The sequence below is a fragment of the Neophocaena asiaeorientalis genome, unplaced genomic scaffold, assembly GCF_003031525.2.
Source record: "Neophocaena asiaeorientalis asiaeorientalis breed wild unplaced genomic scaffold, Neophocaena_asiaeorientalis_V1.1 scaffold404, whole genome shotgun sequence".
NCBI classification, from domain to species: Eukaryota; Metazoa; Chordata; class Mammalia; order Artiodactyla; family Phocoenidae; genus Neophocaena; species Neophocaena asiaeorientalis.
In genome coordinates this window covers 1,436,798-1,450,776 of record NW_020172589.1, presented here as the reverse complement: position 1 = coordinate 1,450,776, position 13,979 = coordinate 1,436,798, and the positions used below count along the sequence as shown (strand labels likewise).

Below are 13,979 nucleotides of genomic sequence, written 5' to 3'. Positions count from 1 at the left end.
AGTGATTGCCTGACAACTTCCTTAGGGAATATACCTGCTAATGGATCCAGACCATAGCTTTCGATCTTCATTACAAGTTTGATGTTAAAAACATAGTATGTCAGAGCTGGAAACTCTTCATGAGCGTCTAGACAGGGCTTGGCAGATGCCTGGGACCTGTGCCACGTGTTGTTCTCCTGCACCACTGGAAGACACTGTTCCCACTGAGGACCCATGAATTTTCTCATCACAGACTTTCAGGAAGTGGGTCAGGGACGGAGCTGAGCTCAGGGTCCAGTTCTCTCGACTTCTGGCCCAAACATTCTCCAGAAGCCCCCACCTCCTTGACAGGTTTTCCGTGGGTCACTGTAAGCCTCATAGGATCTCAGCATGAAATGAGATGAAGGCCTCTTGGGGCACATCACTTCCCTCAGGCTCTGGAGTATGTCTGCTAAGCTTTGAACACCTGTTTTGCTATTCAATAGCTGTGTGACACTGGGCATGTTACTTCACTTTTTTGACCCTGAGTTTTCTCATCTGTGAAATGGGGGAAAAGTATTGTCATTTTCCCAAAGGGATGCTGTCAGGATTACACGTGCGTTGTGTACTTTCTGGCATGCAGTAAGCTTTTGAAAATGTTAGCCTGCTTTTTCTGTTAGTTATTGTTGTTACTCAGACGCTATCAGGATCTTTCTTAGAATATCCACCTAACCTGACATTGTTTATTTAGAATCCCAAGCAAACAAAGTTAGTCAGACAGTAAACCAGTGGGGTCTGCATGAGTACTTACCAAATCAATTATGCCAACGTTATTCCAGCCTTGCATTATAGGGAGAAAAGAGATAAACAAGGGGATGACCCAGCAGCCTCCCAGCATTAATGCGATGTGCAGAGGGGTCATCTTGTTCCTATAGACCAAAGGCTGGCAGCAGATGGCATAATACCTGGAGAGGGGATGGGGGGGTGCCAAGGGAAAGGATGGATGAGAGGGAGAAGGAGGGAGCATAATTGATGAGAGAGAAGAGGGGAGAAGGATGGAGGAGAAGGGCGATAAGCAGAGGAGATATTGGGAAAGAGGAAAATTAGAGGGGGAGGTAGAGAAAAAAAATAAGGAAGGAAGAGAAAATAATGGGGTGAGTGGGTAGTAGAGGAAGGGAAGGAGAAGGAGAGAGAAGTGGGAAAAGAACAGAGGAAAGAAAAAAGTAATGGTACAATAAAATGTTATATTGGTCAAAGAGTTTCTACTATTATAAATATAAACTTTAGATCATGCATATGAGAACAAGGCATTGGTCCCATATCCCTCTTCCTCTCCCAATATCTGAGAAGCTCAACATATACCTGAGGGTCTGCTCAGTCTCAGGCACAGATCCAACACTACCCTCATGCCTGGGCATTTTAAGAGCTTCTGTCCAGCTCTCTGGACCTCAGTGTCTAGACGTATGCAGTCCTCTTTGATAACAACTTGAGGTGACCCAGGGTTGGCCCTATATCTGAGCTCTAAGAACAGTATCTCAAACTTGTCTCCATCCTCTTGATCACCTACCTATATTGAGGTGATGCTCTAAGTCAGTGTTCTTTAAATTGTGGTCCAAAGATTCTGCCCTTCTCCCCTGCATCAGACTCACCTCAGGAGACCTACTTAAAATGCAGATTCCAAGGGTCTCCTGAATTAGAGCCTGTTAGGGAGGAATCTGGAGTTTGCATTTTGACAAGTGGAAGTCATCACTGCTGTTTGCTAGGTATGTCCAGTTCCCCCTTTTGGGCACATGCACTTCCTGACCTCCTTGTGGTTAAGTGGGGCCGAGTGACTTGGCCTATGAGTCATGAACAGAATTGACATGTGTTACTTCTGGGCTGAACCATTTAACTGTTTCTCTGATGCCAAGAATGTCAAGTTCCAAATATTTCCTGCTCCATCATTTCCTACCTACTGGTAGAGACCATCTCATCCCCATTTATCAGGGTCTGATCTTCTCATGGGACTCTCTGCTCATGCTTTCCTGAGCCCAGATTCTGCCTACAGTACTAACTTTCTTCTTATCTCCAGAGAGAGGTGCAGCTTGCCAAACTCAATGATCTGGTCTTTAACTCCCAGACTGCTCCTTGTATGTTGTTCCAGTCATGGAGATCACTACTTCCATGCCCAGGAAGTTCACTGAACTGGCAACAGGCAAAATACCATGGTAGTTCTATCAGCCATTTGTCTTTGGAAGAGTCAAAGAAAAAATGCAAAGAGACAGCCTGGGGGCTAAGTCTGTTCTTTAAGATTTTTCACCATTTAATGATGAGCCACCCCCTTATATCCCTCATTTTATGCAGCTCACTTTGTTAATTTTTACAACCTCTTCCTTTCTTTTCTTAATTCAAAGCATAACTAATAGAACAATGGCTATATTCTTTGAAAAGGTGCTAGTAGGATGAGTTGGGAGAGGGGGTGCAATGAGAAGGAGAGCCTAGTGTTAAAGCATGAGAAGAGCGTGCCTCAGGCGCTGCAAGGGGATTATACCCTTCCCTACAGGGCATCAAAGAGTAGCTAACCACATTGTACCAGGGAGCTCCCTGTGGCCAGCAAGACAGTGGGGTATCCTGATCTGGACCAGAGTATAGAACAACAGACCAAACAATGGGAGAGGGAATTACTCAGGAACTAACTTTCTCTACCTGTAAAACTGACATGGTAGCCAAATCTAACTAAAGCTAACTCCGTAACGGAAAGAACCATGATTAGCTGGAATTCTCTCCACACTCATCACTTATTTAAGAAAGGCAAATTATATCACAGTGGCAAGTTTTCCTTGAATGGTTGTATTAACAATCATCAGAGGTTTACTGACATAGAGCTGATGAATTTGGAGTACATAAAAATATACTTTTTTCTTCAAATTTTGCTCCCTTCCTTATTTCCTGCTAGAGGGCCTAGGTTAGATATTGGTTTTGTACATTTACCATTTTTCCTCCTTTTTCTTGGTAATAGCATCCCAAATCCTTTGGGAATTCTCTTCTCTGTTGCTGTCATGTAGCTGGGGAAAAAAAATGATGGGACTGACTTTTCCAGCCGGGGGGTGACCCAATCAGACATTTTCCTGGGACGCTGAATGTCATGCAGAGTGATGCAAAAATGGCAAAGTCAGAGAAGATTCCTCTATTCCCACAGCAGCTTCCTGGTGGGGCTGAGAGTAGCTCCTGCTCCTTGGATCTTTGGGCAGTCATGCTCTTGCCCCTTTGGGTCCTCATTCTTTAGCTCTTCCTTCAATTAAATAAGTCACCTCATATTTTCCCACAAAATTCCCTCTTTGCTTAAGTTGATCTTATGTGTGCAAGTGTGTCCCCATCTCCCAAAAGATATGTTGAAATCCAAACCCTCAGTGCCTTGGAATACGGCCTTATTTGGAAATAGGATCTTTAGAGAGGTAATAAAATTAAAATGAGGCCATTAGGGTGGGCCTTAATCCAACATGACTGAAATCCTTTCAAAAAGGGAAAGTTAGACACAGACAGATATGCTCAGTGAGAAGATGGCATTGTGAAGACAGAGGATCGAAATGATGCTTCTACAAGCCAAAGAACACCAAAGATTGCCAGCAAAACAACTGAAGCTAGAAGAGACAAGGAAGAATCTTTTCCCTACAGGTTCAGAGGGAGCAGGGCCCTGCTAACACCTTGATTTCAGACTTCTAGCCTCTAGAACTGTAAGACAATAAATATCCTGTTGTTCCAGACCACCCAGTTTATGGTACTTTGTTATGATAGCCCTAGCAAAAGCTAACAAAGTTGGCTAAAGGCAGCCTCTGTTACTTGCAACCAAAGTACCTTGCCTCAATAAAAATGGTTTTGAATGCCAGATATGTCCTTCATAGATGCCTTGTTCTAAGTAAGAATACCTTTGTTTTTATTCAATATACCTCCAGATCATAGCTCAAATTATAGCATCCCTTCATCTACCAACCCAAAGAAGGCAATCAAGGGATAAGTGAAAAATATTGGGTTGGCCAAAAAGTTCGTTTGGGTTTTTCCATAACATCTTACAGAAAAACCCAAAGGAACTTTTTGGCTAACCCAATAGATATCCCCCCTACCTTTGCTGTATAATTTATAATTTTTGAGGTTTGGAACAGATGTCAAGATATTGGGTAAAGTTAAGACTTTAGGAATTTGGGTTGGATCTCCATTGTCATATAAATCTAAAAATTCAAAAAGACAAAGCCAAATTAAACACCTTGCAGGACAAAAGGTATATTTGAGGAAGCAAGATGTTCTTCTGACCTCCATAAGTAGATATGGATGTTTAGAGGATTACGTTGGGAAGACAATAGAATTTACAGAAGAACATGTAAATTATATTCAAAGTGTTTGAATACATGGCTATATTGGTGCTCATAACATTTTTATGAAAGCCTTTCTTTCTAAGTCTAACTTGGCAGGGTGACTGTCTGATTCCCATGGCATGATGAATATCCTGTCAACAATAAGAAATCCCCAAGTTCTGCTGTCCAAATGTTCTATGCTTTAATTTGCATTACCCTAGGCTATTAAGAGCTGCTGCTACAGAGAAATAAATAATGGTGACGGGTTTCCTTTTGAAATTCAACTTCAAGGGGAATCCTGTGGATGTAGTACACATGCTACCAATCCCTTATGCATTTACATACATAGTCAGTGCCCTGGACAATGAGTGCTTGCAATAAAGTTCCTTGGACAGCTCCTTTCCCAGGGGGCTAAGGTGGGACACGGCCATGGTTTCTTGCACAGAGAGCTGTAGAAAGTTACTCTTGCATGATGTGAGGTGGCTGGGCAAGCCTCGGGAAAATCCTTCATTTCCTACTTTAAAAATTAGCAATAAGTAAAAGGAAAAAAGGATTTCATTTTCTTCAAATTATACCGATTGAATTGTGAATAATAGTAAGGATGAATAAGAAAAATACCAAATTCCGTCTATGTATGTGTTTTACTTAAATCTTCTCCTCTACATCTTCAATCTGGTGCTATATCTTACAGTAAAAATAATATGATTTTTAAGTGGCACGGAGTAGAGAATATAAGGTTTTTATCTGGAGCTCAAATTAGAGCACTCGATTTTATGGGCTCAAGATTCTTACCAAGGCCTTGGCATCCTTGAGACAGCTGCCATAAATAAGCCACCTCATATTCTTCTAATTTCTTTCCTCATATCTTTCCAATCTTTGCTTTCTAGCTAAGGATCTGAAAAATAAACATCTTCTTGAAGGCTGCATTCAAGAGTGTAAATTAAGTATGTGAAAACAAACATCACTAAATAAAATGATTAATAAAAATTGAGTTCTAGGGCTTCCCTGGTGGCGCAGTGGTTGAGAGTCCGCCTGCCGACGCAGGGGAACATGGGTTCGTGCCCCGGTCCGGGAAGATCCCACATGCCGCGGAGCGGCTGGGCCCGTGAGCCATGGCTGCTGAGCCTGCGCGTCCGGAGCTTGTGCTCCGCAACGGGAGAGGCCACAACAGTGAGAGGCCAGCGTACCGCAAAAAAAAAATAATAATAAAATTGAGTTCTAGTGTTAACTGACCCTTAAAATGCTAACTTTTGTCTACAGATCAAGGACCAGATACAAATCAGAAAACTTGATCTTTACCTATCATGGTTGCTTTTTAATATTTATATTATATTACCAGTGCTAATAACAAATATATTTGTCCTATTATGAACTGCCTCCCAAACACATGTACAACACAAATACACAGAAGTAGCTAGTTAAATTTGCAAGCTATTTGGAGTTTAGGCAAAGCACACTTGCTGAGTTAATAATAAGAGTTACTTTTCATTTACTTACCAAGAGGTCTACCTGTATTATCTCATTTGGTCCTCACAACTACTTCTGAAATAGGAACTATAAATGCACCCCTTTCACAGATGAGGAAACAGAAACACAGAAGTGCTAAGATTTGTCCAAGGTCCCACTGGTGGTAAGAACCAAGCTGGGATCTGGCCCAGGCAGCCTGACACAAGTGTCAGAAGGTTAATTTCACTACTATCAGTTCACTCTGCCACCTTCCCAAAATCCCCAAGGGATTATTCTAATTCTTTACAAGCCACTTTGGAAACATAAAAACATTGAATCTCAAAACTTGAAGGATCCTCAAAATCCTGAAATCCCCAAGTCCCCTCTAAAATGAGGTATATCCAAGCCTGCATGAATGCACTAAGGACTGGGAATTCACCAAGTCCTACAACAGTACATTCTAAACTCAAGGCTCTCCTGAAGTTAAAAAGGTCTCCTCCAAAATGGATTTTCTGTAACTTCCAGTTTTACCCTCTGTCTCAATTTAAAATTTCTATCTCTAATTCTTCTTCTGCACAGTACTCCTACAGGTATCTGAAGAGAGCGTCTACAACCCTCTTAAGTTTTATTTTCTGCAGGTAAAAATATTCACAGTTGTATTCAACCAGGGTTGATTCTGCATGCCAAAGGATATTTGGTAATGTATGGAGACATATTTTGTTGCCATAACTGGAAAGGGTGATGCTACTGGCAACCAGTGGGTAAAGATCAGGGATGTTGCCAAATGTCTTACAAGGCACAAGACAGCCCCCTACAACAAAGAATCATCTGGTCTACAAGGACAGTAGTGCCACATTTGAGAAACTTCGGTTTAGAGGAGGTGATTTTCACCAACAGCAGGGGCTCTGTGTCCTCTGTATGTTACAGTGTGCCATTCCCTCTGAAGAGTGGGAGCCACAAGGAGAGCATAATACTCTGGTGTATCCTATACAGACCAGAAAAGAAAGAACGTCACCTTCTACCCTGCCTGCCATAACTTAATACAACCTGTGGGACACCCAGCAGTACGAGACACCTGCACCTTCTCAGAGCTATGATCTAGGACAGGAGGTGAGAAAAGTCTACCCCTAACTGATTTATAAGTTCCAGAGATGTTTGCCTGTTCACAATTGTATCCTCAATGTCTAGTACAATGCTAGATATAGAGTTATGCTCACAAAAGGGCTGAATAAATAGTAAACCCTGAATAACTACCAATTAAAATAAATTGCATTAAAATGTGGAACCAGGTTTTTGGGATGTGAAAGGTCATATCTAGTAGAGGGATGGGGAAAGGCTATCTCCAATAAGTGTCTTTTAAGTTGGATTTCAGAGACTGGGCAAGGACAGTGGAGGAGAAAGTATAATCCAGTTGCTATAAAGAGAATGGACAAAGACCCGGACACAGAAATTGTATATATATAAATATACATGCATGTATCCACATACCCATATAAATATAACAGAGTACAAGTTAGCTGGATGGTAGAGTGTTTATATGGAAGTAGAAGAAGTAAGCCTAGAAAACTGGCTGAAGGGCAGATTTCAGAGCAATGGTTCTCCAACATAGTGTGCTTCAGAATCACCTAGAGAGCTTGTTGAAACACCGACTGTAGGTAGATCTTGAATGGGGCCCAAGAATTTGCATTTCTGATACGTTCTCAAGTGATGTTGCTGCTGGTGGTTTGGAGATCACACTTTGAGAACTACTGTCTTAGAGGTTTTTGAGTGCTATACTCGGAGGAATCACCAAAAGTTCTTTTTAAACTGGAAAATGTCCATCACAATCAACACTGCTCTACCAAAGGAGCTGAATTACAACAAACTCAAGAAACAGAGTGGTTGGTTCACAGGCTAGGTGGATAGTATTCATCAGAAAAACCAATTCTGTCTCATCTCAGGACTAATCTATTAGGTCTGTTCTCTAGACTTCCATTGGACAATTGGCATTCTTTTTTAACTAGAAAACTTTTACACAGTGGTTAAGTAAATGTTCAAATGACAAGTGAGGTTCCAGATGGTCAGGATTAACTAAAATGTAGCAAGGATATTTACAAAGTAATATCTTATGCAAAACATTTCTAAGTATTGCTCACAAAACTCCATTAAAACCCACTTTGGTAGACCAGCCATCAGCTTCCCCAACCACAGCCATGTGTAAATGTGTGAGCAAATTGCTTTTAAATGTCTCTGGGGACACAATTTACTTTGACAACTCTTAGAAGGCAGTCATGTATTTTAAGTTCCATGCTAATCTCTTCCCCACTCTTCCTGCAATTAAGGAAAATTCTTCCTCCTCACTTCCTGCCCTCCCAAGCACATTGAAGGCAGAAAGAGCAAACAGAACAACCTGGAACCCTAGACTCTCAGAATCAGAGGAGATTTTAGCAGTCATCATACGTTTTTGCATCTGGGTACCAACTCTGTGGTCTTGGGATCAGTTACTTAACCTCTCCAAGATTCAGTTTCCTCATCTGTAAAGTGGAGATCATTATGTCCAGCTCATTGACTGGCTGTGGGAATTGATGAAATAATACGTTTAAAACTTAGGAAGTTCCTGGCACATAAAGCTTAATAAATAGCAGTTACTATTTTTATTCTCAGACCCTCTGGTCTTATATGTATACATATACTTATTTCATGCATGTTACTGTAAACAAAGTTAAATACATTTTGGAACCAGGGACTCTAAATTATTTAACAAATAAAATAGAAGCCACTGGGTTCAACATCTCTCTTAGTAGTTGATTCTAAGAAACAAAAGGTAAATGAGTTGGTCCCTAAAGGTGAATGGAAACGGTAAGACCATACTGGCTACAATCAATAGGGTTGATTAGATGTAGTATCCTCTCATAGACTTAATCCAGGCCCAGTTCTTCTAACTGAGATGGCTGAAGACAGCATCTTGGGTGATCACTGAGCCCAAATTTCCAATCAAGATCAGCTAAAGACCCCTCCCACCCCCCAGGCCTGAGTGAGCCAGAGCCCCCTGATCAGCTGCTACTTTAACCCGGTCCTGTCTGGGTGGGGAACAGACACCCTCAGGTGACCTAGATGTAAAGGCAGGGCCAAATCCAAAGCTGAACCCCAGGAGCTCTGCGAACAAAGAAGAGAAAGGGATATTTCTCGCAGAAGGCTCAGGAGCAGTGGATTAAATCCCCACAATCAACCTGATGTACGCTGCATCTCTAGAATACCTGAATAGACAACAAATCATCCCAAAATAGAGTCGGTGCACTTTGGGAGCAACTGTAGACTTAGGGTTTGCTTTCTGCATCTAATTTGTTTCTGATTTTATGTTTATCTTAGTTTAGTATTTAGAGCTTATTATCATTGGTAGATTTGTTTACTGATTTGGTTGCTCTCTTCCTTTTTATATATATATATATTTTTTTTCCTTTTTCTCTTTTTGTGAGTGTGTATGTGTATGCTTCTTTGTGTGATTTTTCTCACTATAGCTTTGCTTTTACCACTTATCCTAGGGTTCTGTCTGTCCTTTTTTTTTTTTTTTAAGTATAGTTTTAGCACTTGCTATCATTGGTGGATTTGTTTATTGGCTTGGCTGCTCTCTTCTTTCTTTTTATTACTCTTTTATTTTTTTATTATTATTATTTTTTTGTGGTACGCGGGCCTCTTACTGCTGCGGCCTCCCCTGTTGCGGAACACAGGCTCTAGATGCGTAGGCCCAGCGGCCATGGCCAACGGGCCCAGCCGCTCTGTGACATGCAGGATCCTCCTGGACCGGGGCATGAACCCGCGCCCCCTACATCGGCAGGTGGACTCCCAACCACTGTGCCACCGGGAAGCCCTATTTTTTTTAGTTTTAATAATATTCTTTTATTTTAATAACATTATTTTATTTATTTATTTATTTATCTTTCGTTCTCTTTTTTTCTCCCTTTTCTTATGAGCCATGTGGCTGACAGGGCCTTGGCGCTCCGGTCAGGTGTCAGGCCTGAGCCTCTGAGGTGGGAGAGCCGAGTTCATGACATTGGTCCACCAGAGACCTCCCAGCCCCATGTAATATCAATCGGCGAGAGCTCTCCAAGAGATCTCCATCTAAATGCTAAGACCTGGCTCTACTCAACGGCCAGCAAGCTGCAGTGCTGGACACCCCATGCCAAACAACTACAAGACAGGAACGAAACCCGACCCATTTGCAGAGAGACTGCCTAAAATCATAATAAGTCCACAGACACCCCAAAACACACCACCGGATGTGGTCCTCCCCATAAGAAAGACAAGATCCAGCCTCATCCATCAGAACACAGGCACCAGTCCCTTCCACCAGGAAGCCTACACAACCCACTGAACCTACCTTACCCACTGGGGGCAGACACCAAAAACAACAGGAACTACGAACCTGCAGCCTGTGAAAAGGAGACCCCAAATACAATAAATTAAGCAAAATGAGAAGACAGAGAAATACAGAGCAGATGAAGAAGCATGGTAAAAACCAACCAGGCCAAACAAATGAAGAGGAAACAGGAAGTCTACCTGAAAAAGAATTCAGAGTAATGATAGTAAAGATACCCAAAATCTTGAAAATAGAATGGAGAAAATACAAGAAACGTTTAACAAGGACCTAGAAGAACTAAAGAGCAAACAAACAATGATGAACAAAACAATAATTGAAATTACAAATTCTCTAGAAGGAATCAATAGCGGAATAACTGAGACAGAAGGACAGATAAGTGACCTGGAAGATAAAACAGTGGAAATAGCTACTGCAGAGAAGAATAAAGAAAAAAGAATGAAAAGAATTCAGGAAAGTCTCAGAGACCTCTGGGACAACATTAAATGCACCAACATTTGAATTATAGGGGTCCCAGAAGAAGAAGAGAAAAAGAAAGGGACTGAGAAAATATTTGAAGAAATTATATTTAAAAACTTCCCTAATATGGGGGAAAGGGAATAGTCAACCAAGTCCATGAAGTGCAGAGAGTCCCATACAGGATAAATCCAAGGAGAAACATGCCAAGACACATATTAATCAAACTATCAAAAATTAAATACAAAGAAAAAATATTAAAAGCAGCAAGGGAAAAATAACAAATAACATACAAGGGAATCCCCATAAGGTTAACAGCTGATCTTTCAGCAGAAACTCTGCAAGCCAGAAGGGAGTGGCAGGACATATTTAAAGTGATGAAAGGGAAAAGTCTACAACCAAGTTTATTCTACTCAGCAAGGGTCTCCTTCGGATTCGATGGAGAAATTAAAACCTTTACAGACAAGCAAAAGCTAAGCGAATTCAGCACCACCAAACCAGGTTTACAACAAATGGTAAATGAACTTCTCTAGGCAAGAAACACAAGGGAAGGAAAAGACCTACAATAACAAACCCAAAGCAATTAAGAAAATGTGAAAAAGAACATACATATTGATAACTACCTTAAATGTAAATGGATTAAATGCTCCAACCAAATGATATATACTGGCTGAATGGATACAAACACAAGACCCATATATATGCTGTCTACAAGAGACCCAACTCAGACCTAGGGACACATATACACTGAAAGTGAAGGGGATGGAAAAAGATATTCCATGCAAATGCAAATCAAAAGAAAGCTAGAGTAGCAATTCTCATATCACACAAAATACACTTTTTAAAATAAAGACTATTACAAGAGACAAAGAAGAACACTACAGAATGATCAAGGGATCAATCCAAGAAGAAGAAGATATAACAACTGTAAACATTTATGCACCCAACATAGGAGCACTTCAATTCATAAGGCAAATGCTAACATCCATAAAAGGGGAAATCGACAGAAACACAATCATAGTAGAGGACTTTAACACCCCACTTTAACCAATGGATAGACTATCCAAAATAAAAATAAATAAGGAAACACAAGCTTTAAATGATACATTAAACAAGATGGACATGATATTTATAGGACATTCTGTCCAAAAACAACAGAATATACTTTCTTCTCAAGTGCTCATGGAATTCTCTAGGACAGATCATATCTTGGGTCACAAATCAAGCCTTGGTAAATATAAGAAACTTGAAATCATATCAACTATCTTTTCTGACCACAACGCTATGAGACTAGATATCAATTACAGGAAAAAAATTTGTAAAAAATACAAACACGTGGAGGCTAAATAATACACTAATAAATAACCAAGAGATCACTGAAGAAATCAAAGAGGAAATCAAAAAATACCTAGAAACAAATGACAGTGAAAACCCGATGACCCAAAACTTATGGAATGCAGCAAAAGCAATTCCATTGTATTGTTTATAGCAATACGATCTTACCTCAAGAAACAAGAAACATCTCAAATAAACAACCTAACCTTACACCTAAAGCAATTAGAGAAACAAGAACAAAAAAATCCCAAAGATAGCAGAAGGAAAGAAACCATAAAGATCAGATCAGAAATAAATGTAAAAGAAATGAAGGAAATGATAGCAACAATCAATAAAACTAAAAGCTGGTTCTTTAAGATAAACAAAATTGATAAACCATTAGCCAGACTCATCAAGAAAAAAAGGGAGAAGACTCAAATCAATTGAACTAGAAATGATAAAGGAGAAGTAAAAACAGACACTGCAGAAATACAAAGGATCATGAGAGATTATTACAAGCAACTATATACCAATAAAATGGAAAACCTGGAAGAAATGTACAAATTCTTAGAAAAGCACAACCTTCCAAGACTGAAGCAGGAAGAAATAGAAAATATAAACAGACCAATCACAAGCACTGAAATTGAAACTGTGATTAAAAATCTTCCAAGAAACAAAAGCCCAGGACCAGATCGCTTCACAGGCAAATTCTATCAAACATTTAGAGAAGAGCTCATTTAGAGAAGAGCTAAAACCATGATCAAGTGGGGTTTATTCCAGGAATGCAAGGATTCTTCAATGTATGCAAATCAATCAATGTGATAAACCATATTAACAAATTGAAGGGGAAAAACCATATGATCATCTCAATTGATGCAGAAAAGGCTTTCGACAAATTTCAACACCCATTTATGATAAAAACCCTCCAGAAAGTAGGCATAGAGGGAACTTACCTCAACATAATAAAGGCCACATATGACAACCCTACAGCCAACATAGTTCTCAATAGTGAAAAACGGAAAGCATTTCCTCTAAGATCAGGAACAAGACAAGGTTGTCCACTCTCACCGCTATTATTCAACACAGTTTTGGAAGCTCTAGCCACGGCAATCAGAGAAGATAAAGAAATAAAAGTAATCCAAATTGGAAAAGAAGAAGTTAAGCTGTCACTGTTTGCAGATGACATGATGTTATACATAGAGAATCCGAAAGATGTTACCAGAAAATTACTAGAGCTAATCAATGAATTTGGTAAAGCAGCAGGATACAGAATTAATGCATGGAAATCTCTTGCATTCCTATACACTAATGATGAAAAATCTGAAAGAGAAATTAAGGAAACACTCCCATTTACCACTGCAACAAAAAGAATAAACTACCTAGGAATAAACCTACCTAAGGAGACAAAAGACCTGTATGCAGAAAACTAAAAGACACTGATGAAAGAAATTAAAGATGATACAAACAGATGGAGAGATATACCATGTTCTTGGATTGGAAGAATCAACATTGTGAAAACTACTGTACTACCCAAAGCAATCTATAGATTCAACGCAGTCCCTGTCAAACTACCAATGGCATTTTTCAGAGAACTAAAAGAAAAAATTTCACAATTTCTATGAAACACAAAAGACTCTGAATAGCCAAAACAATCTTGAGAAAGAAAAATGGAGCTGGAGGAATCAGGGTCCCTGACTTCAGACTATACTACAAAGCTACAGTAATCAAGACAGTATGGTACTGGCACAAAAACAGAAATACAGATCAATGGAACAGGATAGAAAGCCCAGAGATAAACCCACGCACATATGACCGGTCACCTATCTTTGATAAAGAAGTCAAGAATATATAGTGGAGAAAAGAAAGCCTCTTCAATAAGTGGTGGTGAGAAAACTGGACAGCTACATGTAAAAGAATGAAATTAGAACACTCCCTAATACCATACACAAAATTAAACTCAAAACGGATTAAAGACCTAAACGTAAGGCCAGACACCATCAAACTCTTAGAGTAAAACATAGGTAGAACACTCTATGACATAAATCACAGCAAGATCCTTTCTGACCCACCTCCTAGAGTAATGGAAATAAAAACAAAAATAAACAAATGGGACCTAATGAAAC

At 39.9% G+C, this 13,979-nt stretch overlaps 1 protein-coding gene across 1 annotated transcript in view; it reads right to left on the bottom strand.

Annotated features, from left to right (window-relative positions):
* Positions 1 to 13,979, bottom strand: part of HTR4 (5-hydroxytryptamine receptor 4) — a 158,649-nt gene that overhangs the window by 25,846 nt on the left and 118,824 nt on the right. Inside the window, exon 5 of the mRNA XM_024738255.1 lies at positions 770 to 923. Coding sequence (XP_024594023.1) covers positions 770 to 923 — 154 coding nt within the window. The remainder of the gene's footprint in view (positions 1 to 769; positions 924 to 13,979) is intronic.